The sequence below is a fragment of the Nicotiana tomentosiformis genome, chromosome 12 (assembly GCF_000390325.3).
Source record: "Nicotiana tomentosiformis chromosome 12, ASM39032v3, whole genome shotgun sequence".
Classification (NCBI taxonomy): domain Eukaryota; kingdom Viridiplantae; phylum Streptophyta; class Magnoliopsida; order Solanales; family Solanaceae; genus Nicotiana; species Nicotiana tomentosiformis.
The window spans coordinates 128731633-128756846 of NC_090823.1; the positions used below are offsets into that span (position 1 = coordinate 128731633).

Consider the following 25214-nt stretch of genomic DNA (forward strand, 5'->3'; position numbering starts at 1 on the left):
CTGAAAAACCTCTCTATAAAAGCTTTTTATCAGCCCAGAAGTTTTTTAATTATACTGAATTCAAGTCCTAAACAAAAACAAATAAGGAGCATTTCTATTGCTAATATCAAGAATCAAATATGGCAAGTGCTCAATTCAATGTTGATCAATCCCATGACCAAGCTGAGGTGAAATGTCATCTACTCTTTAGTTATAAAATGTATTCGAGTTATATGTATTCACATCATAAATATATTTTTTATAATACCAATGTAGTTTAGTATGTGATTTATAGCAGGTTAATTATTATTTTTATCATGTTATCAATTAATTTTGTTTTAGGTATCTATATGTAATCACCTTAAAAGTGACATAATTTGAAATTACTTCTTACGTTGTTGTCAGCATGTGCGTAGAATTTAAACTTATTAAAAGAATTACGATTTGACAAGTTCTCATATTTCTTTCTTCTACTCTACGTGCCATTTTTGGTAGGCCAAGACTGAGCAATGGGTAGAATCAGCAAACAGTACAGCAAATTCCTCTGTTAATAAAATTGAAGATGCAATCCAAAGAGCTCGTGAGTCAGCTCAACAAAAAAGGGAACAGAATTCTGGATTCCTTCACCAGGTAATTTTATTTGGGTAAAATACGGAATTAGTCGACTGAACGAAAATAATTACATTCGCTAATCAAAAAGTATATAAAATATGTATATTATATGTATATAATATAAATATATACAAAAAAATACATTTTATCTGTTATATTTGGGAGCGACTAAAAATATATATTTTTCATTTGATTTTTTACCAATGATTTTTAATAAATATTTTTGGCAATATTTAATTAGTTTTTTTCTCCTTGTTGGTTGTCTTTTAGACTGGAGAACAAATGATGCACATGGCTCAAGGTACAGTTGATGGGGTGAAGAACACACTAGGAATAGGATCGAACAAAAACAAATGAAAGTCAAGATCACTAAATAAATACTGTACCAATTTTTTCCATTGGTTTTATTCTTCTTCCCACCCCCCCCCCCCCCCCCTTTTTAGTGTGCCTTTATTAAGGTACGAGTGAAAAATTACTAGTTTGTATGTGATTTGAAGTGATTCTATAGTGAATGGTAAAAATTTATTCGCATTCGTAATCAAAATTATGATCACTATGTTATACGCATATAAAGTTTTATTGGCTTTTGGGTAATATAACCAAAAAGAAGAAAAAAATACAAGATAACTCATTACAAGTGTTCAGTATTTCACGCCCAAATAATAATTTTGTGACAATCCCCTAAGATATTCAGATTTTGGTGCCAATGAAATTTTTTTTGCAACCGATATTTATATCAAATTATAAGTATAGATTTACCATGTATAATTATCTGTATTTTTATAAAACCATGTATTGCTCAATATTAATACAGATTGTTCAAGCCAAACGAAACAACCTCTTACAGAAATGAAATGTAGGGTGAGGCTGCATATAATAGACCCTTGTGGTCCGGCTATTTCTCGGATCTCGTGCATAGCGGGAGCTTAGTGCACCGAGTTACCCTATTATTTTTAGTTTAGTCCATTGAGCGGGCAGAAGTACAACTCTTTGTGAAATTTGAGATAGTAAATCACAGGAAGAAAATGAGGAGCATAGTTCAAGTCTTGTTTTCGCAGAGTCTGATTCTCTTATAGGGTGTGGACGTCTTTGATTGGACGGAGACGGATATATAAAAAGTGTGCAGTAAGAGTGCTTGTAAATCACTAGGTAGCCATACTTAACTCGCTCCTAGCAAAAATTAACCGTCTCTTTGGTAAAAAAATAACCATAATAAACTGGACAAAGATGTCAAAGCTACTATGTGAAGCACATTAATGCTTCAATGGAACCAAAGAAAACTATTTTAGAGTAGAGACAATAGTATAATTGCAATATGCAAACTCTTTTATGACACGCATATAAATGCTAGCCTTTGTTAAGGATTGTAACCTTCTTGTTGTAGCTCATAATTTTCAAACTTTGCCTCAAAATATCCACTTCTCTCTCCCTCTTCACTTCTTGTTTTTCCATTGAAGCAATTCTTTCTTTTAAATATGTAATTGCTTCTTCCTTTGCTTTCAACTTCCCATGTAGCTCCTCTAATAACTCCACCTCTTCTGTTCTACAGTAGAGTCTTTCTCCTATAAAACAAATTAAGCACATCAAGATCGAATCTAAAAAAGGTTACACGATTTGAATAAATTCTAAAGGATAACTTTAGTTAAACCACTCACATCACCAAAGGATATGTTTGAATGATAAAGAGTCACACGGAGCCAAGATTTAAACTATATGAGTTATGTATTTTAGAACGAGACTTCAAGTGCTAATAACTGAGTTTTAAATCAATATTTATGCATATTTAATGAATTTTTTTTATACAAATATATTATTTGAACAAAAGTTACCAGATTCGACTTAACCCACATTCAACTTCTAGCTCCGTTCCTCATTCCTTAACCAAAAGTTTAAAGCTCGAGCCCAGGGGAATAAAGTCCCTTAGCTTTTCACTCTATAGTGAACCTTCCTGATGCAAATACATATAGTCTAGACTGAATTTCGAAAACCGAATATTCAAGCAAATAACAAAACAAAAAAAATAAACACCCTCCTCCCCCTTTCACCAAAAAATAAGGAGTTGGAGATATAGGGAAAAAAGAAAATAATCAAGAAGAACTCTTTTTGTAGGGCATGAGCAAATAATTTGAGAAGGGCATAAACCGAAAAATACCATCAAAATCTGATCTTAACTGGTTGTTTTTTCCCCCTAAAGCAGTGCTATCTATAATTATGAAATGACAGCAATCAATACATTATGATACACGTAATAAGAAAATGAAAAATACCTTGATTTGTCCTCTGAATAAGTTCATCAAGTTCAATTTTGATAGCAAAATAGAGCTGTTTCCACTTCTCAATTGTCTCATCTCTTCTAACTTGTTCTTCCCTAATATAACACTCTTTATCCCCTTTTTCACTTATCATCTCATGATTTTCCGCTCCAAATTTGAACTTCTCTTCTTCTTTCTCTTCCAACGTCTTTTTCAATTTATTCACTTCCTCTTTAAGTTTCTTCCTTTCTTGTTTCCACTCTGCTTCTTTCAATGCAAAAATAATCACCTCTTGTTGGTAAGCTTGATTCTCATGTTCCCTTATGCACATAATTTCATTCACTTCAGCTTGGAGATGCCTTACTTTATACTTCAACCCTTCAATAATTTTGATATTTGGGTTGCTTTTATCCTTGGTTTGAAGACTCCCCATTTGCTACAGCCTATCTCAACTCCCTTGCTTCCTATTCTTTTAGTTAAATTATTACAATTGGCCCCTATATACGTGTATATATAGAAAGTGTTTGAATATATGCAGGTTTATTTGAATAAAGGGCTAACTCAGTGCAAGAGTCCACGAGGGTTCTCATAATAGAGTTGGCTCTAACACTAACAACAACAACAACAACAATATACGATCCCACAAGTGAAGTCCGGGAGAGTGAGGTAAATGCAAATCTTGGCCCTACCTCAAAAAAAATTTTTCCAACAGACCCTCCGCATAAAAAAGCGTTTTCAAAATAGGTTTGAGAAATACAAGAGTAAAAAAACTAAGATGAAAATACTGGAAAAAAAATTGACAATACAAATAGTAAAGATAACCAAAATAAAAGAAACACTAGCTCCAAGACCTTCTTAATATATCTTTAAAAGAATTATTAGATCACTTAAAAGAAAATAAGTTGGATTGGTAATCTAAAAAATAAGGTAGATAACCAAAGACGAATCTTAGATTTAAATTTGATGGATTCGACCTTTAAGTTCTCAGCATTAAACTTATTAAACTAGCAAGATTACAAGTTCAAATATGATATTTGTTCAAATTTTAGTGAGTATTTACATATGTCTATGCACCGCATAGAAAATACTAGACCGAATGAACCCGTTGCCGAAGGGTTGCATCCGCCACCTAGAGGTGTACATGGACCGGGTTGGTTCCTTTTTTTTTTTTATCAAAACTAAACCAAACCAACTATATCGGTTTGGATTAGTTCGGTTTTGTCGGGTTTTTTTGATTTTTTGTTACTTAAATATTATTTTAATCTTATTTTGTTTAATTTTTTATAAGTAAATATATGTTTAGTAAAAATATAAAAATTGACAAACATATTATCTATTAAAATATTCTTATGGGAGAATTTTCTTAGTAACACATAATAGTTATTTTTTTAGTCGTTTGACAATAATGTTTTGTTGATGTACACTTTCAAGGTTAACCAAATTTAGTAATTAAACATAAAAATCAATATGGTACCTAAATAATAATAATCACTTAACATTCGAAAAAGATATAAGAATTTAATAGATCTTAACATATGATATAAATATGGAAGAACAAAGAGATTGACACATTTCAGTAACACTTGATGAGAAAGTGATCATTCAACCCATTATTTAAGGTTAATAAATATGGAGCACTTCATATACTATTAATATATCCCACAAGAGAATCCCAAATATTTTTAGACATTTTTAAATTTTTTTTTATATAAAATCTTAAAAGTATATACAAAAATTATATATTTATATGTCGGTTTGATTCGGGTTTTTTTACTCAATACCAAACCAAATCGGTTTGGTTTGACTTTTTGGTTTGGTACGATTTTCCGGTTCGATTTGTGCATCCTTATCGCCACTATAGCTATAACATATTAAAATATAGTGATACTGTAATTTTGTTTTACACTATTTGTGTATATAATTTTAATCCTAAAAAAGAATTAGTATAGCATTGTTGCAAAGGTAAAATTTTAGGATTGTAAAAAATCTTGCAACTCTTTGCTTGCAGTAATGGAGCTTTGAATTGGTGTGAGAAAATAACAAAATGCAAAAAAGGGTGTCTTGGATCAATAAAAAAGGAGAGTGGAAAGGGACATAAATGCCTGAAAAAGAGGCTCCAACCATAGAATGTGAAGTGATAGCACTAATTCAATTATTAATGGGACTGTGTAAGATGCTTATGAAAGACGAGTAAAGCCAAATACTTTGAAAATTTTGACATGAGAATTGACAGCGTATGAAAGAGAAGTAAAGCCAATACTTTGAAAATTTTGACAAGGGTGCATGGAATAAATGAAGCAGAATCTAGAACTCAAATCATGGGAGTTTAACTTTTAAGATTTTTGTGTTGAACTCATTATATATTTAAAATTTTAAATTAATATATACTACTTCTATTTGTTATAAATTCAATAAATTTTTATATATAAATTTATAATTTACGTCAAAAGTACTGGATTAAGATAAATTTCATAATAGTAGGTTACAATATTCCACATATTTCCAAAATCACATGTAACTCATTTATAGGAGCGTATTGTGTGGGGTATTGAATTTTTGATCTCTTTTTGCTAGCTCTTTCTTCCTGGGCCTACATTCTCGGCGGAAAACATGGTGCGCATATCGGCGCATATTTGACAACAAATATTTGTTTGAATATACCTTTTTTTTTAGGCATTATATTATTACTCTCTCAATTTATGTAATATATTTTATTTTTATCAATTCTAAAAAGAATGATATATATATATATATATATATATATATATATATATATATATATATATATATATATATAAAAGAAAAAACCTCTCTATAACAACCTCGTCCGTTCTGATATTTTTTGGTTGCTATAATGAAGTGTTGTTATAAAGAACATATATTATAACGTAATGTTAAAATCAGTTCCGAAAAAACTTGGTTTTTATAGTGAATAATTATTATATAAGGATGTTATTGTAGAGAAGTTTGACTGTAAATTTTAAAAATAATTAACTTTATATTCGTATTTACCTTTATGAGAAGTTTTTATAACTACATAAATATTACGACATATTTAAAGCCTTAAGTTTTAAAAGTTTTATAGAAATACAAAAATTATGACATATTTAACGTCACAAATTTTAAAAGCTTCATTCGAACTATGTCACATATATTGAAACGGTAAGAGTATTTTTATTTGGATTTAGATTATATACTGTCACTATAGAGTTTAACCTTTATAGCAGATGACCTAGAGTATTTTTCATTTCATTTATTATACGGTCAGATTTCTTTATAACAGTATCCTTGTATAGGAGTGACAAATGGGTGGGTCGGTTCGGATATGATTCGGGTCGAAAACGGGTAATGAAAAAATGGATAAATTATCCGACCCGACCCATATTTAATACGGATAAAAAATGGGTTAACCGGCGGATAATATGGGTAACCATATTATCCATGACTTATTGCATATGATCACTTTTGAGAGAATTCTTAGTCTCCATAACTTGAGGAACCCCCAATTTGAGGCTTTACAAATGTAAAAGTTAGACTCATTGGTTATCCATGGGTTGCCCATTGGTTATCTATTTTCTAAATGGATAATATTGTTCTTATCCATATTTGATCCGTTTTTAAATAGTTCATTATCCAACCCATTTTTAGTGGATAATATGGATGGTTAACTGTTTTCTTTTAACCATTTTACCACCCCTAGTTAGTCATTCACTTAAAAGTCAAATTTTCCTTAGAACCGATTTTTCAAGTTATATTTTACCTCTCTATAATAACTTTTTACCTATAACAATAACAACCATATTTATAACAGAACGCTCTTTGTAAAATTATCTCTCTATAACATCAATATAGAATCTTTAAGATTACTAATAATAATTCTAAATGCATGTACTCAATTTTTTCCATTAAATAAAGTTTCTATCTTGCATACGATATAAGATTTGAAGATTTGCACATGACATCATCATGTATATTCTTTTCTTTTATTTCACGAGAAATTTCAAAAAAAATTAGATAGAAAATTTAACTGTTAAGCTCTTAGATTGTCTTCAAAGGAAAGCTATTGGATACCTTTTTGCTGAAATTTTGGACATGAATCTTCGCCAATTCAAGCGTTATATCGCTAGTAAAAGAATGAAATCTACGAAACAGGCTACAATTTTAAAGTTCTTCCATCAATCTTGAAAGAATTATTTTTAGGTAGCTTTAAAATGTCTGCCTTAGAGTTTAAACCTGTATATGTTTAGTTATAAATTTATTAATAATGTATTAACTTTCTTCAATATTTAGCTAGTGAAATATGCATATCTTTTGAGATTTTAAATTTAAATAATTTTTTTTATCTTTTATATATAACATTAAAAAGAAAAAATAATTGATTTTTTAATATTTTTTATCTATAGCAGCCAAAAAATATTTAAACGTCAAATATTGTTATAGGTGTACAACAACCATTCACTATAAAAGCCAAAAAATATCGGAACAAACAAGACTGTTATAAAGAGCAGGGGCGGATCTATGTAAGGGATTGGGGGTGGTACGCCACCCGGTCGCTCGAGTAAAATTGTATATATGTACTAGTATTTTCCTCAAAATATTGAACATATAAAACGAGTCGAACCCCAAGTCAGAAAATGATCGAATGTGCTACGATCAAAGCACTGAAACTCCACATAAAATGCCCAGGATCGAGACCTTGTTGTGGTCCTATTTGTTTTGTTATTATCTTTTTCCCTTCCCTTCCCTTCCTTTTCTTTTCTTTATGCTCCTTCTTTTAATTTTTTCACCTATGTTATTTATTCTATTTGTACAATCTCCTTTTTATTATTTATTTAAATTGTATATTTGCTTCCTTTTTTTTTCCTTCTAGTTCTTCAATTTATTTGAATGTGATTTTAATTATTTCCTCTTTTTATCCATCTAATATTATTTTATTAATTTTAGAAATTAGAGTGAGCATCAAAGACATAATATTAATCGAGCTATATGTAGATTGAAGTGGTGTATTTCCTAATTTAAAATTTTATTTTTCTTTATATTTTTTAATCATATTAATCGAATTTGAAACTAGAAAATTAGACAAAATTGGACAGAACTTATTTGAGTTTGTGATCACATATTCATTTATGCATAAAATAATTTTAAATTGAATTAAATTGAATTAATTCAAAATGGACTGAACAAACCGAATTAATCAAAAATGGATCGAACCGACTAAATGTACACCCAAGTTCAATCTCTTCACTATGGTCGGTTTGCATTAAAAGCAGTGGCAACAGGGGCATTCGCAAAACTTTTGTAAGCCGTGTCAAAATTTATAAAAGAATGAGAATAATAACTTTAATTATCATACTTCTATACAAGAAATATATTTAGTCTATTAATTTTGTTGAGTCTTAAGTCAGAAAAAATCCTGAATTAAATTCTACTTCATCACAATTTTTAACCACATAAATTCTCTCAAATATTTGCAAAAAGGATGTTGCTAGTTGAGGTTCGAACCTCTAACCTCTTAGAACAAAATCAAGCACATAACCAATATGCCAAGAGACAACTTATGTCAAGTGGTGTCATGTTTTCCTACTTATCCGCTTCCTCACAGTATTAATACATATATTTAACAAAAAAATTCGACAAGGCAGTGTCGCGTGACACTGCTTCGATAAATGTGCATCCCTGTGTGGCACCCGTAACAATCAAATCCTGGATCCGCCTCTGATAGAGAGGGTTGACTGTACGTGATAGCATGTAATTATTTTTTAGGTTAACTAATGTGAAAAAATTCTTCATTGTCAATCCATATAAGTTCAACTCGCGAATTAAAAAAACTGATTGACTAATAAAAACTAACGATTTTCATTTCGAAGACTAAACACAAAGTGAGGAGTAATTTGTTGATAAACTGACTCTAAAGTGCTTATAGTTCAGGTAACTCAATAAAAGCTACTACTCATAATTTTTCAAGGCAATTTCATACTAATCATACATACTAAAACATTATAAAACTTATCACAATCATTCCAGAGAATAAAGTCTTATGCTCCTACCTAAGTTGCAGCACTTACCATATTTACAAATATTTTAATGCACGGGCATTGTCATACATAGGATATAGTATTTTATTTCAACATTCTAGGGCGGCTACAAATCCAACTAAAAATAATATAGTATAACTTTAAAATTTCCAAGAAAATAAAAAATGTAAGCCTTTTGTTTTTCCTGATGTTCCATCAATAACGGTAAGATGTTTGTTAAGTACTATAGATTTTGGTCACATATAGACAATAGAAAGGATCCACGTGTCTATAAATAATTTAGTAATTGGCCAAGAAATTCTTGTGACAGTTGGGAACTATGAGGAAAATGTGCACTAGTGCGAATATTGATGTTTACCAACAACATGAAGATTTGTTTTTCAAGTCAGCAGAGTGGTTTCAATTGGTTTTTTGTTAAGAAAATTCGAGTAGTTCAATACTTCAACTGGGTTGATCAAATGTGTGGAGAAGCACCTACCTTTTTTTGATTTTGTTTTTTAACTCGGGGTCTGCTACCTGCTTTTGGCCTCGACTAATTCGAATTCATGCCCAAAAAACTCGTTTTGTAGGGGTAAATCACTCCCTACCAATAGCAAATTAATACCCAGGACTCAAACCTGATACCTCTTGTTAAGGACGAATAAGCAATTACCACGACACCACAAATGTGTTGTGTACACATTTGATCAAGCTTCCTGAAGAAGATTTTAGTTCTACTATCCCTGAAAGCAAGTTTCCTTATGCATTTTGTTTTTAACCCCTCCACGTACAAGTAAATTTATAATTTGAACTTCCTTTCTAATGAATTTGCTTGTATGCTAAGTTATAACTTCAACCACATTAGCAATCTTGGTACTGAGCATGTTGAAAGAATTGACGAGATCATTCTTTTGATATTTTGGGTTAAAAACAAATACACTAGTACTAACAACACCAAAAGTAAGTAATAAAAAAAAAATCCAGCAGGAAAATGATACATTTAATCCTTTTCCTCTTCCTTTTCCTATTAATTCACAAGTAAAACCATCTCCTAAATATAATACTCCTATTAACAAACTTCATCTTGAGTCTCTCCGTAGTAGTTTTTCATCATCCCCTAACTTTTTCTGTAGCAATTTCTCATCTCCAGTCTCCGATTGGGCGTTCGGTAGGTGGAAAAAATGGACAAAGGTTCTGCTCTGTTGCCAAATCTGTGAAATTATCAAATATCACATCTTCTAAAATGCCTCCTAGAAGCAATTTTCTTCTTCTGGGGAAAAAATGGGACTATGAACCATTAATAGTACACATCAACCATCTCCATCAGGCCACAAAAAATACAAGGCGCAGAGGAGAAAAGATGAACTTTTGATGGATAACACTCGTCGAACTCCATCATGGAAACTAAATAAGCTTGCTGGTTCTCTGCCTTGATGGTCCTCCAGGAAATAGCTTTATGATCCATCCCAAGACTCGTTCCACCACCTGATGCAAAAGAAGAAAGTATACTCAAAGACGAAGGCAGCAACTATCAAATTTAATGTTAAGGAGATGAGTAGGTTAAAGAATGAGAATGGTTGACATGCAAGAAAATGAGCACCTGATAACCAGCTGACAAGCTGTATTATAATACTTATTGCAAGATCTCTAAATTACATAAATCTACAAAAGGTTAGAGTTTGTTGGAGAAAAGAGTGTTGGTAAGAAATTGGTATTGCAACATGATCACTTCATTGGTTGATTAACGAAAACATATATATTCTCTTTATTCATGAATGAGTTTGGGTACATTTGATTTGGTGTTCAATTCGTAGTTCTAGGTGTTATTTTGGCGATTTGATCGCGCGAGCGAGTTCGTATGATGTTTTAGGACTTGCGTGCATACGTGACAGGACATGGCCACGCCCTGCCATGTCCTGGTCCTGCCACAGTCATGTCCTGCCACGTCCGACGCCACCCAGCCATGATAGAAGCAACTAGAACTGCCCGAGGAATTGGAAGATAGGTCTCATTCTGGCTCGGGTCTAGCCTGCTACAGAAAAAGGTTTGCCACCCCTGAAGTGCAAACTGAACTGGCTGACCCACAAAACCTCTACCATGTCGTACCCTGCCTCCAAAATAAGGACCAGTAGATCATTTTCGTGTGCTATAGCCCACTCCTTTTGCGCGGGTTCGGGCCGGCGGACCCGAACAACCTAAAAGTTTTCGGTGGTCTTCTTCGTTCGGGCCGCCAGCGCGGACCTATCATTTTCTTCTTCTTCTTCGTCTTCATCCCTTAGACGCAGAACCGATTCTACGGTCAAAGGAATAGTATTCTTGTTCGGCTTACGAGCCGTCCTCTTCATCGCTTTTGGATATTCGGGAACGGAGGCCCTTTTCCTCTTATTATCTTTCACCGGATTTGGGACAAAGGGCTTCAGAAAACATAAAGTAACAGTCCTTTAGGTGGATCTTTTAAGGCATCGCTGCTTCATATCATTCCTGTAACCAGTTATGCTATGTTTGAACCTCTACAATTTGCAGATACTTGAAAACTTATATCTGTATTTTATAACGTTTCTACAGAGATCTCTGACAGGTCCATAAAGCTCCAGCAAGCTCAGGAAAAAAAAAAGAATTTCAAATTTAGATCTCTTAGACTATTCTATAAAAAAAATTAAAGCAGCTCACTATTGAAGCATGGCTTAAAAATTATATAACAAATCCAAGGGCACAATGGTGTTCCCTTCTTTTTAACAGGGTACTACGTGCCAACTTATTCTTCAAATTCCAAATACAGAGTGAGATAGAAGTAAAACTGTTAAAATTGACAGATTAAAGGGCAAGAAAAATAACTTTAAGAGGATGATATTTCACAAGCATACAGAAGCAGTTATATGTACAGCAGTACAGGTCATATTAGAGTACAAGAAAGTTCATACAGCATCATTATAGAATGAAAAATTTCAAGGTATGAATGTTACCTCATCACCTTCATCAGCATATGTGGTGCTGTCGTGCACAGATAGAGCATCTGGTTGCCTTGCTTGGTTGTTACCAGTTGCCATGCTTTGAGCAGTCAAAAGCTCTAATCTTTGTGTTTGAGCTTCAAGCTTTCGGGTCAAGTCCTTGTTTACCTCCTTTACTCCGCAAGGAACAAAAGAAAAATCCACCAAAAAAAAGTTGAGAGAGAATATTGTTAGTATCCACCTTTAAACTAAAGGTGAACCCCGTGAATGTTTAATTGCACTTCCCAAAGCACTATATGAAGATTGAAAGATCTTGAAAAAACATGTGCAAGCATACTAGAGGGGCTGGCTTACCGAAGGAGACACACGGCCAAAGAATGGTACATTTGCAGTTATACATCGGTGATTTATGTAGAAGCAACAGAAAGGGGAAAAGCGCAAAAGGATCCTAAAGTTAAGGTGAAACTATAATTTGACTCACATATTAGATCCAAAATGAAAAAGAATACTGAATGATATTACTAACAAGGGTAGTGCTGCCTTCATCAAATTACCTGCAATTTAGAGCACTGAGATGATTCCAGTGACAAGGCTTTCATCAACTCTTCTTTCTCCAAGGCTAACTGTAAGCATCCAAGTTGGAAGAAAATTGTTCAGATCTTTTGGTATGGTAAAAAATGCCTTAAAATATAAGCAGCTACGCAGACAGGAAGTAGAGGGAGAAAAAATGATCAATCTCAAATATGTTATGCGAAGGAAGCTACCTCAGAAAGCAATGTATTGATGTTTTGGATCATCCTTATCTGATCTGGAGGAATAGCCGTTGATAAACTTTCAAGACTGAGCTGTTCATTCTCAGGCAGATATGAAAAGGTCGGGCCCTCAGTACTGTGAGCTTCTAAGTCAGGGTCATCCATGGTAGTATTTACGACTTTATCTTCACCTGAACCAATACAACACCGAATAATTAAAATTTATGAAAATGTAAAAACAAATATAAAGAGACATTCTGAAGATGTAATTGGTGAAATCTGACACCACATACAGAGATCCTCTGTTGAAGTTGATACATCTCTTTTACTAGGCATACTCCTGCTAACATCAAGTGACTTGCCACTACCAGAAGCTTTTCGTAGTTTCGCCTGCAACAGCTTCTTTTCTGTTGAGAGAAAGAAAAATAAGAAGATCTGACTACACGTATAGGAAACTGGTGGGGAAAGAAATGGAAACTCTATATCACTCTAAATAAAGTACAAACAAAATCACTCAAGTCAAAAATAGGGTCTCTAATAAACTGGCAGGGGAAGAGATGACGCTTCAATATTTCTCTAAACCAATTACAAGTAAAACCACTTGACATTCCTTGATAGCTTAATATTGCTCTAAATCAATTACAAGCAAAAAACTCTGAAGAGTCCAAATAGGTTCTTGGATAAAAATAACAAATGCCTCTAACACCTGCAGCATTTGTCCAAGCAGACTCTGAGAGAACGATACAGCTTTTAAATTTTCGAGGTTTGAAGATCAGATATCAGAAGAGGAATTAGTGTATATATTCAGAAGAGGAATTAGTGTATATATTAGAAAGCAAGACCAAGAGAGAAGAAAACTCAATCATTTGCTGGCGCAGTATAAAGAAGACAATATTTTGAATTCCTGCATGATAAACTTACCAACCACTCAAAAAGAAAACGCTCACACATTTCTTAAAAAAAAAAAGGTCAGAAAAGAAATCGTTCATTGTTTTAAAACATGTCGAATGGGTCTATTATTAATAGTCAGACCCAGACTTCAAAGACTCTCCGGATGCCATACTGTTTCAGCTTACAAGATAAGCATTTAAAGACTCTTCGGATGCCATACTGTTTGAGTATGATAATTGACTTATATAATAGTTGATGTCACAGAAAAACATTGTGAAATAGCTTGTTTATATTGACCCAAGCTGCCATAGGAGGAAGCAAGAAGTATTATCTATGTGAAGTTTATTTAAGGCAGTGAAGAGGAGACATCTATCAATATAGCCGCAGCTCATGTATTCCTACAAATCAAAACCACCTTGTTATCTAGCACACAACAACTATCAGCATCTTACCTTCTTTTAGAGCATCAATAGTCGACAACAGATCCTGACGGTCCTTTTCAAGGCTAGCCATTTTCTTTCTGCAGAAAATCAAGAGAAAGTTGAATGAGATCAACACCAACATTTAATGCAATTTAGAAGTCAATGACTAAGGCAAAACGAGTCATATGCTACTCAAATATTTGGCCCATAAGACAGGCGACTTTAGATAATTTATCTTTTTATAAACAAGATGAGATGGGCGCAAGTGGGGACAAGGAAGGCTGTTTTCTTTTCAAGAGGTAAGGTTTGGAGCATATAACATTACTTTTGGGAGTAGACATGAAACATATTTCTTATTTTCAGAAGATCGATGTCAGGTCAAGGAGCCCATAAAATTAAATTCCTGGAGTTAGAAGTATTTTGGTACTTTGGCAAATTGCCATATCTCAAAAGGAATCATAAAGTATTCAGCAGTTGAGTGTAAAATATTCAGCGGTTTCCTAACTCATTCCAAGTCCAATTATCTGAGTGCAAAATCAAGTCATTGAACTTATTTTAATATTAGTAAGAAATAAGAATCCTCGTGGGAAAATGTGAGTTGGCAGCTAATTTAATTTCTAGATTTTCCTTTCAAACCTTTTCATCCTCTAATGTTGCCATTCTTAACTTTTCAAACAGTAACCTCTATCCACACTTCCAGAGTATTTGCTTTCATTCCTCAAGCTGTATATCCTTATTACCATATACCTTTAATCATCACAATAGCACTCTAAATCAGCCAACTAACGATTAACATCAAACTCCAAAATAAGTGAATCAGATCAGATTTACTTAGTTTCTGGAGATATGTCTTTATTACCAGTTGCACATCTTTTCTATTACTGAAAAGCACAAGAAGTCCCTTGCCTCTGCAGCGCCAGCTGTTCCAAGACATGCATGGGGCAGACTTGCAGTGCAACAGGAAAAAAGCACCAGCATGATTCCGTTGTTTAATATCTAGTATGCGGGATATCCTTATCATAGTAATCAACTATTTTTTATTTTTTTTTGATAAGGTAAAGTTTTATTGATTGAGGAAGGTGAGCCTTGGCGTAACTGGTAAAGTTGCTGCCATGTGACCAGGAGGTCAAGGGTTCGAGCCGTGGAAACAGCCTCTTGCAGAAATGCAGGGTAAGACTGCGTACAATAGACCCTTGTGGTCCGGCCCTTCCCCGGACCCCGCGCATAGCGGGAGCTTAGTGCACCGGGCTGCCCTTCAAAGTTTTATTGATAAAAGTACCAAGATGGTACAGAAAATTACATAAAGGACCAGACAACATCAACAGAAACCTCCAATTACATCTTTCCTAGCAAATCCAAAAATTCCATATACTGATCCATGTTTTCTAACAGACACCTCTTACACCAAAAAACAAGTTATGTAGACAAGAGTTTTTGATTCTAGAAATATGATTTCTTTTATTTTCAAAACAAACATTGTTCCTCTCACTCCAGATGGTCCAAAATATGCATAATGGGATAGTTCTCCAAATCTGCCTCATTTCCTTTCTTATCTTCTGTCCTTGCCAGCTAGCCAGTAGATTTCTAGTGCTTGAAGGCATAACCCAAGTAACTCCACAAAGGTTCAAGAATAGCTCCCAGCATTGCTTTGCAATTTTACAATGAATGAACAGATGGTTGACTGATTCCAAACCTTCTTCACACAGATAGCACCTATTGCTTAAATTGAAACCTCTTTTCTGCAGATTGTCTTGAGTTAAGCAGGCCTCTCTGATAACTAACCACCCAAAGCAGGCTACTTTAACAGGTGCCTTTGTACTCCATAGCATTTTCCATGGCCAATTAGATACATAATGGTCTGCTTGTTCCTGAAGAAGTTTATAGCCACTTTTGACAGAATACTTCATATCTGCGCTTGCTGTCCAAACCATGGTGTCCTCCTTATTTTCCTCTATCACAACTGTATCCATTAACTGAAAAAACTGACAAACTTCTTCCATCTCCCAATCATTAAAACCTCTTCTAGAATTTAGCTGCCAGCCATTGGAAGAATAATGCTCAGCCACACTTCCTTCTTTATTAAGAGAGCAGTAGTATAAGGATATTAATTTCACTAAAATGATTGTGTTATCTAAGTTTCCCTTAGCTTTTACCCCAGTTATGATATCTTGCTATCAATAATTTCCACCTGCATTAAACAAGAAAGAACGAAACCACAAACCAGTTTCCATTCTCGCTCCAAAAGAAAAAGAGGCATCTCCACTGTCGAAAAGGGTGGGTCGTCCAGAAAGGACAAGGCAAGGATAACGAAGAGATGGTAGGAGGGGATGAACAAATATAAGCGAAAGATGACTATGACCAGATCAGATTGGGAATGAAAATTATGGCCTAGACGTGTTCACAGGAAAGCTATGAGCATACCTGAAAGAAGACATTTCAGCTTGTGATTTCTCCAATTCCCTCTCCAGTTTAAGCTCATTAGATCTCAGACGAAGTGCCTACAAAATTGTTTAGTCAAAGTTATTATCTCAAAGTGGAGATTATCATTTATCAAAAAAATAAGTGATCACACTTAATCATCAATTCTGAAGAAAAGAGAACTAGAGAAGGCACAATTACAAAAAAGAGAGAAGACAGTCCCAAAATTCTAATATCAACAGGAAATATAATAAAAAAAGAAACATGAAAGCAACCGTATGCATCGATCCAAAGAAAAATAAAATAGACAACAAATATTGGACATATAAATTACCCAAGTCAGCATTGTGACCAAGTTAATTTCAATTTTATTTTTAAACCACAAGAAGAAGGGACAAAAGATCAGACTTCACATACCACACCAGTATTACATGTGACTGACATTTATCAAAAACTAAGTATTGCATGTGACAGACATTGAAAAGATACCTCGGTGGAGGACTTAGCAGAGAATGTGTGAAACTAAAAATTCAAGACAAATGTAATTCCCTTTCAGATTTCTGGACAATTGATGAAGAAAGGCTAATTTCTTTGCATATGACCAATGCATTATTATAAGGCTACCATATGAGTTCTCCGATAGCCTCACTCTACACTCTTAAAGTGAATATGTCAAGTGACTCCGCATAAGATGTGTTGGCTAAAGATTAACCAAAAAAAAGGACAAAAAGGGAACCGTATCTACAACAGACTTTGCTGGCTACACCCACAAAGCTAAGTTGCTTTCAAGTTCAACAAACATGAAATATCAATATAAACAACACTATCTACGATTAGATTTTAAATACGATAGAGTACTAGTGGAATACAGATTCTCTTTTGAAAAAAAGAAGGTATGTTTCTCTTCCAATAAGTATAGCTCAATAGTTTCATTCAAGTTTTAAATTCTCAGTAAGGGCTTTGTGAAGGAATTGGTTCAACATCAGGCAATGCTATTGTTGGTTACCTTCTCTTCCAATCCAATAACTTCAGAAGCCAATAGCTTGGCACGTTCATCTGCAGCATTACATTCCAATTGTATGTTTGCATATTCCATTTTCAAAGCTTCAAGTTCGACCTGCTTACATTGAACGCAACAAATAGAAAATCACATATCTCCAAGATTATGGTAAGAATCAAGTCCATTACTATGAATAGCTAAAACTCATCAGGCTATGTTAGTACAAAGATTGCTTGCCAGAAATCTGAAATAATCTCAATATGAGAAACCAGTTCATTCCACCATTCCAATTGCAAAAACTTTCTACAATAATAGGATTGCAGATGTATCCTTTACTATAGAGTTAAGATGAATGAACACATTCTTCAACAGGCATTAACATAGAAAATACGGTTCAAATGGTACCCATTACAAAAATTTTATCTGGAAAACCATTCAACATAACTCCGAGAATCTCTTGCCTTGCTGACATAGTTTCAGACTAAATGAAGGTAAATATACTTCATGAAGCCCCTTCAAAGGAAAAAAGGAAGAAAGAGGGGTGACCAAGAACTAAGGTTCAAGACCAAGTTTTTAATGTCAAAAATCTATGTATAAGAAATAAAGATGTAAATCACTACAATTTATCAAGAAAAACAAAAATCATTAGTGCGACATGCTCAGAGAAGAAAAATTGTTGGATCCTTCAACATACTATCAACTCTCTAGATCAATCATTTGTAATCAGGCATTTCATACATAACTCATTTATAAGAGTCGAAATGCTAGTTATGCAACCCAGCAGGAGAAAGAAACTAAAAATGAAGAAGGGAAGATCCGAACAACCACATTTATAAAAAATGAAGAATGGAAGATCCGAACAACCACATTTATTTGTACTGTTTAGAAACAATGGAAAATATTTATACTAACTTTCTGCAACATCCTTGTTGTTCTACCACTTTTAAGATGTCATATCAACAATAGCAAAGCAAATAGGTCGTTTCATTTCTTGGTCGATCAAATTGAAAATGCACACAGATAAAATCAGTGGCAGACACTGACACCTAATAACACCAATTCACAATTTTAGCTATGTTGTGCAATGAAATTCAATGTGTCAACATTCAAAAAGGAAAATACAGATCAGCTAATACAGCAATAATTGGGAGTAAGTAAGCAAGATATGTACAAACCAGTTGTGCTTTAATTTCCGCCTGCAAGTTTTCTATGTCGGCCTTTAATTGGGTTACAAAACTGCCCTGCAAGGAAAATTAAGCAACTGATTGAAGTAAGAAAAATCTTTTCTTTTAACTGATCAACAAAACTTTCCGAGAATGTTAGACATGTGCAGACAATACTTAATGCAACAAATGTTAGCTGGTGTTACGCAAGTAAACCCTCAAGGAGAAGACTTGGACCACTTGTTGATACACGTTCAGGTTGTTAATCACTTGTGTACCGAATCAGTTTGGAATACAGTAGTCAACATCTGCTATACTTAAGCCTGTGACGTTCAGCAGGTCTTTCAGAAGAAAAAAAAGATGTAGATCATGGGATGTAGCCCTTTTAGCTATCATGTGGGTTCTTTGGAGAGTAAGGTACCTAAGATCCTTAAAGGAAAATGATTTGTAAAAATGAAGGCCTACATTGTGTTTCTTAATTGTTTTTTGTGCACCCATGAAGTTCATATTAGTACAGATGATAGGTGCTATTTATAGAGAATCATAACTTTGTGTAGATTTTTCCACCACATTAATGAAATAATTACTACTCCTATTCCATTTTATGTGGCATCCTTTCCCTTTCAAGTGTCTGTCTATGTATTCAGCCAATCTGTTTTACATATATGAAAAGAAAATGTGTACCTGTTGGTTATAACTCTCTGTCAGGGCTGAATTTTCAGCAGCTAGAGACTCCGCTAGAGCTCGCGAAGCCTCAAGAGCACGTTGCGAAGAGAACTTCTCTTGCGTTAAATCTTCAATATGCTGTCAAAAATGCAAAAGTACACATCATACAGGTATTTAACAATTTAATACCCTGATGCAAAATCCTACATCCCTGAGAGTTATGGAATCATGCATGGCCCCTATCATCCCTGTTCACTGCCCCTCGATGTAAAAGTGAGTATTCTTGCACTAGTAAACAAAGAATCTTTTTTAAAATTAAAGAAAAAGAGCGTGATTAGCCAATGTTCACTTCACATCAGAGTCTATTTATTAAGATATTTAACATGTTAAATTATTTTACTTCTTTCAGCTTAATCTCTTGTGCACCGGGCTGCCCTTCAGCTTAATCTCTACACAATCACATACCTTTCCAAGTGCATATACCACAACATAAAATTAAATCAAATCTGACTAATGCACACGTCAAAGTTGCGGCAGTATTTTACCTTACTAACATTTTTGCATTCCATTCAACTTTACCGAGCCACCATCCACTATATTTTATAATGAAACTTTTTTAGTCTTCATATTTCAATGTGAAAGACTCAATATCTTGCATTCAATCCACAGAATCTGTATCTTTGAAACTATATGGGAAATTTGGTAGCTCAATTTCTGCAGTTCTCTCCAAGACGCATCACATAACTAGTAAGTGAACAACTTTATTATTAGTGCAACGTTCTCACTACTAAGAATAATTTTTAACAGCAGAGCGCTTTTCATATATTAGCCATCACATAGCAGTAGCTTCAAACTATATTTTGACTTCGAAGACATCCTGACCTAAATTTCTCACTTCTAAAGCGAGGGAAATAAATGAAAAAAAGACCTGTTCTAAAGCAGCAAAATCTTCATTCTGTTTTTTTGCATAAAACTGATAATGGTTGTCCATGTTGCCCGTGTCTTTCTCAGTATGATGATTCAACTTATCAGACCCCTTAGCAGAAAAAGTTGAAGAGTTCATCATGTTGATGGAGTTGGACGATTCCAAAGTGTCCGTGGGATGGACCTTCGGGTCAAATCTGTCTGCAGAAACTGATTCAGTTTGAGAAGGGGATATAGCAGGAACTTTTGAAATGCTGATAGAATCGAGGAAGGATGGACGAGATCTCCTTCCAACAGTGGGAGGAGACATTTTTGAATAAGTAGAAGAACTTCTTGCTTCTGAACTGATGCCATCAGATGCCCAAGAAGATGAATTGTTGGTCATGTAAAAACCAGAGCTGCTAAACTGGCCATGCCCAATATCAGAAACCATAGAACTATTAGCTTCCACGGCACTATCTTTTTGCCCAACTTCCAAAGAAGAATTTGTACTGCTGGTTGCAGGGTGCATATAATCTATCAAAAAATGGGAATAATATGTCAGATTATGCAACCCCAAGTGATTAACTGAATAGATATATAGCACATAGGCAATGAGGTTTGCTAGGTACAGGGAAAGCACAATACAAGGGATAAAAGTAAGTTTAAAAAAAATTAAACATACCACAAAATTACCTTCATATGATGAGGAAGTCAACCCACTAGCCCAAGGATCCATGTAACCTGGTTTTTCTTGCAGTTGAGGACCAAGGGAATTTTCAGGTGAAACATTAGCAGGAGCAGAATGAGAAGTACCAGTATCTATTACAGAAAGATCCTTTCTGTTGTTATCCTCTGGTATGCTTTTACCCAGACCATCATGAGTAAACTGACTGGAAATTTTATTGTAACTAGGGGCTGATGAAAGAAAATTAGCTGTAGAATGACTACCATTAAATCCAAATCCAACAGTTCCTAAGGCTCCATAATTCTCTGTTTTCTCAGAGGAATCATAACTATTGCTGAATTGTTTAGACAACTTCGGGCTTTCAGCACCCTTAAACACTTCATCTCCCGAATGAGATGACACTGAGATGGAAGAATCAAAACCATTATTGTTTCCACTAACAGAAGAAATAGTGCTAGCATCATTGTCATTGTTGTATAAACTGTGAGTAAAACTAGCATTAGCATCATAGGAAGAAGCAAAACCACTCTTCCGGGAAAGATCAGGATTCATGAAATCATGCTTAACATCTACTCGAGCTAACTCTAAAGCAGCTCCACCAGCTGCATCAGATGTACCAGCCCTACGAGAGTCAATGATTCTTGCGTGTTCATTTTCCGAAGACTGATTCTCAGAGCCTCCATCCGGATTGTGAAGCTGATTGTTGGAAGTAGACTTTTTAGCCCTTTGTGCTGCTCTCTGTTTACGAAACTCTTCTAGCTGCAAATGATACAAAATAAAGAATTAAAAGATCAAAGAAACATTGCACCAAAATTTAATATAAGGAAAAAACATTCTTATACTCCAACCAAATATTCACCAAAATCAACACTCCCCATCACACATCGTTGCTATTGCTAATCAAGGCATTAAGCATAGGCATATTCTTTCTCAAAAGAATAGGCATAAGGGAAAACAGAAACTACAGAGGCTAACACTAATTCTGCAAATGGTCACCCTATCTAAAAGATATTGTGCATGTGAGAATACAAATAAGATAAGTATTGAGAAGATCCTGTTGATCTTAACTGAAATTCAGATCATTAAGGCTCAACGGTTCGTTATCACCTTTACATGTTGTAGCAGGTAACCTGCCTTATTCTCAAGATTACAATCCCATTTTTATGGAGGGTTACCGGTAGATATCATTTGAGTGATCCGATACCGATAGTATAAAAAAGTTGCATTGTCGTGCATATAAGTTAAAACTCATACAAAATCAACATTTTTGCTAGCAATTCGCGCATACCACAAATCGTAATCAGCTCATTAACATTATTCAGAACAAACATTAAGCAAAAGATAACATAAAAAAACTGATCAAACAAACAGTAAGAATATCCTTAACTACAATGACTCATTATTTTCCGCCAATCTAGTAATTCAACACATAAATGAATTAAATAAATACAAAAGCAATTAAATAAAAACTTTCTAGAATGTTCGAATTCGTACCTTCTTTTTCCCAGCTTGCAAATGCTCTTGCTTACGCAGCACCTGAGCCGACGCCATTAAATCCGAAAATCTCAATCAACAATTTTTTTAAAAAAAATTCAGTTAAATCATTGTCGAAAACCCCAAAATAATTAAATCTGGTTATCCACTAAAACAAAGATCAATTAGCAATGTAAGTTAATCTGGAAATAAATCGGTGCACGAATGGAAAAAAATAAAGAACTGAATTGTCGTTTACAAGTATTTAATGGGATAAAATTGGAAATTTTGGAAAATTGAGGAGAAAAATGAATCCTAAATTCGATTAAAAGGAATCCATAAATTGGATCGGAGAGGAAGAAAATAGAGGGAGAACGGCTCTCTTTATTTTGTAAATTTGATATTTTGGAGCAAGATCTCTCTCTCGCTCTCTTCTCTTTTAATTTCTTTTTGTTTTTCCTTTTTAATCTCTCTCTTAATTTCCCTTATTTTATTTTTAATCTCTTTCTTTTTATTTTTCTTTTACTTTAGTTCATATATTATTCCTTTGAAGTTTTTGGAGGCTGAGACGTATACTTAAAGTTGAAACCTTTACGAATCGTTTGGTTCAAATTAAAGATAAATTATAGAGGGATTAATAATGCAAAAATTAATTGAATAGCTTTTGAAATAATAACCAAACAATATTTGATTTAAGCTTTGAACATAAGAATTCTGCATATTAGACATAGGAAAGAAATTTTTTTTTTTGTCATCGTAGTACTAATTTCTGTAATGTTATACCACATTATAGAAAATAATCTATAGATTCTTGTATAGCTTATGCATATATTATTCATACACAACAGGCGAAATACAACAATTGTTTACGGTAAAGTTTATAATAGGATTGTTATGCAACCAAATAACGTATTATACTGAAACTTATACGGAAACAACTTGTATATTAGTTATGCTCCTAATTATGTATTTTTGTTTGTCCAATTAGACAATGATAAAACTGATATAATAGAAACTTCTTCTTTTTTTCCCATGAAATATATCTTAGTTTTGTAGGTAACCGTGGCTCGAAGTCATAAAACTGTTCGTATTAGCTTAACAGAGAATTCATATAAGGATTGAAGCATTGCTGATTAACGACTGAACAAGACAAAATGGATACGCAAAATTCATACAGAGATTGAAGTGTAGTTGATTGAATCAATAATGAAGATAGTTGGTGGAGGTTTTACTGATAAAGAAATCTCCCTATGGTGATGCTAACATCTTATACATTTTTTTTTTAAATTTTATCTTCGACAATTATACAGAACGAAATAGATATCGAGAATTCATATATAGGGATTGACGCATAGTTGATTGAGTCTAATATATGAGAAATCTCCCTATGGAGATGCTAACATCTTGTCCCTAGCATTCTTCATATACACAAACATCTCATCACGATCAGGGAGATTTTCTTTGATTGCTGGAACTTCTTTGAAATTCTTGATCCATGTGTTGAGACGAGGAAAAATTTGAGGATTAAGTAACTTAACTCCCACAATATCTTCTATAATCTCCATCCACTGAGCATACCCTCCAAAGGCTATGTCCACAAGCCCAATATTTTCACCACCAAATAACTTCTTTTCTCCCAAAGCATTTTCCTCTATAGTTTTAAGCATTTCCAAGCTCTCTTTTATGGCATTTTGTTGCTTCTCTCCAGTGGTGCAAAACACATTCCAGGTATTATATGACTGCAACATAAATTAAAATCCTTTGTCAAGCATTTGAAAGGAAAGAAAGAGAAACTAAGGCATCTGTTTCTGTATTTCAGTTAAATGCATTAGTACCTAGTTCTTTTATGTGACTATGTTTGCTTTGAGCCGAGAGTATATCGGAAACAACTTATCTATCTACAAAGGTAAGGGTAAAGTCTACGTACACACTACCCTCTGCAGATCCAACTTGTGTAATTTCACTAGGTATGTTGTTACTGTTGTTGTTGCCACTAGTAATTCTTTCTTCTAGCTTGTATAAAATGGATGAAATTGTAATTTTTTCCTGATATTTAAAGCTCATTGATCTGACTAATTTGAGCTAGTAAATAGAAAGATTCCCTTTCTCAAAACTTAAATCCCGGACCTTTAGTTAAAGGTAGAGGAATCTCAATCATTTCATCGCACCCCGGATAGTATGAAATTACAATTTTGCTAAAGAAAACAGAAGGAAAAGAATGTAGAACTTAATAACATTATACCTTATCGTCAACATATTTAGCCCAAAACCGAGCCATGGATCTGTCGTAGGGGTCAGCCGAAAGCAATGGATTCAGTGGCCATGTCTCATCGATGTATTCGACGATGACCATGGATTCACAGACTGAATTTTCACCATGGATTAGCACAGGGACTTTCTTGTGAATTGGATTGTATTTCAGAAGCAAAGGACTCTTTTTGGACATGTCTTCATTTATGTATTCATAAGTTATTCCCTTTAGCTTTAGTGCCCAAATAACTCTGTATGTGAAAAAACTGAAAGGAGTTCCTATTAACTTTACCGTTTCCATTTCAAAAGCTGGATTTAGTGGAAAATGAAGGATGAAGAGCTCACTTGTTGTAGTATTTGTGTGTATTTCTTAGGAAACAATATGGCAACTTTCCAAGTTCCAAGATAAGTTTTATTTCACTTTCACTCTCGTTTAAAAAAACTTTAGTCAGTGTTTGTTGTTGACTTTTTTTTTTAATGAATTTAAGTTAGTATATACTATCAATATAAAAAATAAAATTATACTATCAGATTATCTTATCTGTTGCAGCAAGTAACCTAATTATAAATCTCACTTAGGAGGACTAACCTATGAATATCTTGATTTCTTTGTTGTAGTGCCCGAAAACCCTGTTCCCAGAATTGTTGGTTCTATTGTTTCGTCTATATCCTAAGGCTAAGTATTGCGCAACTCTTCAATTATTTATTTATTTCAGGATCAAATTAATTAACTTGTCTAGAAACCACGTATAAATTCAACTGTACCATTTTACGGGTAAACAG

The 25214-nt window shown here is 33.8% G+C and overlaps 4 protein-coding genes across 5 annotated transcripts; 1 reads left to right on the forward strand and 3 right to left on the reverse strand.

Annotated features, from left to right (window-relative positions):
* The first annotated feature begins 10 nt into the window (after positions 1–10).
* On the forward strand, positions 11–1135 carry LOC104121203 (late embryogenesis abundant protein 7-like). Its single transcript, XM_009633145.4, has 3 exons — positions 11–167; positions 475–609; positions 862–1135. The coding sequence occupies exons 1-3, from the start codon at positions 120–122 to the stop codon at positions 946–948; spliced, it is 270 nt and encodes an 89-aa protein (XP_009631440.1). The 5' UTR covers positions 11–119; the 3' UTR covers positions 949–1135.
* A 627-nt stretch (positions 1136–1762) lies between these two features.
* Positions 1763–3368, reverse strand: LOC104121204 (uncharacterized). The gene is made up of 2 exons (XM_009633146.4): positions 2859–3368; positions 1763–2153 (listed from the first exon to the last, which is right to left on the reverse strand). The coding sequence occupies exons 1-2, from the start codon at positions 3274–3276 to the stop codon at positions 1939–1941; spliced, it is 633 nt and encodes a 210-aa protein (XP_009631441.1). The 5' UTR covers positions 3277–3368; the 3' UTR covers positions 1763–1938.
* Positions 3369–9742: 6374 nt separating this feature from the next.
* On the reverse strand, positions 9743–22643 carry LOC104121205 (protein BLISTER-like). 2 transcript variants are annotated; one of them, XM_009633147.4, is made up of 13 exons: positions 22203–22643; positions 20717–21467; positions 20046–20557; positions 19136–19255; positions 18464–18529; positions 17295–17405; positions 16292–16368; positions 13901–13968; positions 12851–12964; positions 12570–12748; positions 12360–12428; positions 11821–11976; positions 9743–10342 (listed from the first exon to the last, which is right to left on the reverse strand). In XM_009633147.4, the coding sequence occupies exons 1-13, from the start codon at positions 22257–22259 to the stop codon at positions 10262–10264; spliced, it is 2361 nt and encodes a 786-aa protein (XP_009631442.1). In that variant the 5' UTR covers positions 22260–22643; the 3' UTR covers positions 9743–10261. The 2 variants fall into 2 exon arrangements, with proteins under 2 accessions (XP_009631442.1, XP_070048280.1); XM_070192179.1 differs by having other exon boundaries at positions 17295–17408.
* A 710-nt stretch (positions 22644–23353) lies between these two features.
* On the reverse strand, positions 23354–24824 carry LOC104121206 (probable glutathione S-transferase). The gene is made up of 2 exons (XM_009633148.4): positions 24424–24824; positions 23354–23920 (listed from the first exon to the last, which is right to left on the reverse strand). The coding sequence occupies exons 1-2, from the start codon at positions 24730–24732 to the stop codon at positions 23567–23569; spliced, it is 663 nt and encodes a 220-aa protein (XP_009631443.1). The 5' UTR covers positions 24733–24824; the 3' UTR covers positions 23354–23566.
* Between the last annotated feature and the right edge of the window lie 390 nt (positions 24825–25214).

Coding starts and splice junctions, on each gene's coding strand:
- LOC104121203 (XM_009633145.4), top strand. CDS start 120: ATGGCAAGTGCTCAATTCAATGTTGATCAATCCCATGACCAAGCTGAG. Junction 168..474: donor AATCCCATGACCAAGCTGAG/GTGAAATGTCAT, acceptor CATTTTTGGTAG/GCCAAGACTGAGCAATGGGT. Junction 610..861: donor ATTCTGGATTCCTTCACCAG/GTAATTTTATTT, acceptor GTTGTCTTTTAG/ACTGGAGAACAAATGATGCA.
- LOC104121204 (XM_009633146.4), bottom strand. CDS start 3,276: ATGGGGAGTCTTCAAACCAAGGATAAAAGCAACCCAAATATCAAAATT. Junction 2,154..2,858: donor TATTCAGAGGACAAATCAAG/GTATTTTTCATT, acceptor TTTGTTTTATAG/GAGAAAGACTCTACTGTAGA.
- LOC104121205 (XM_070192179.1), bottom strand. CDS start 22,259: ATGGCGTCGGCTCAGGTGCTGCGTAAGCAAGAGCATTTGCAAGCTGGG. Junction 19,256..20,045: donor ATTTTGCTGCTTTAGAACAG/GTCTTTTTTTCA, acceptor CATTTTTGACAG/CATATTGAAGATTTAACGCA. Junction 12,965..13,900: donor TATTGATGCTCTAAAAGAAG/GTAAGATGCTGA, acceptor TTCTCTCAACAG/AAAAGAAGCTGTTGCAGGCG.
- LOC104121206 (XM_009633148.4), bottom strand. CDS start 24,732: ATGGAAACGGTAAAGTTAATAGGAACTCCTTTCAGTTTTTTCACATAC. Junction 23,921..24,423: donor CTAAATATGTTGACGATAAG/GTATAATGTTAT, acceptor TTTATGTTGCAG/TCATATAATACCTGGAATGT.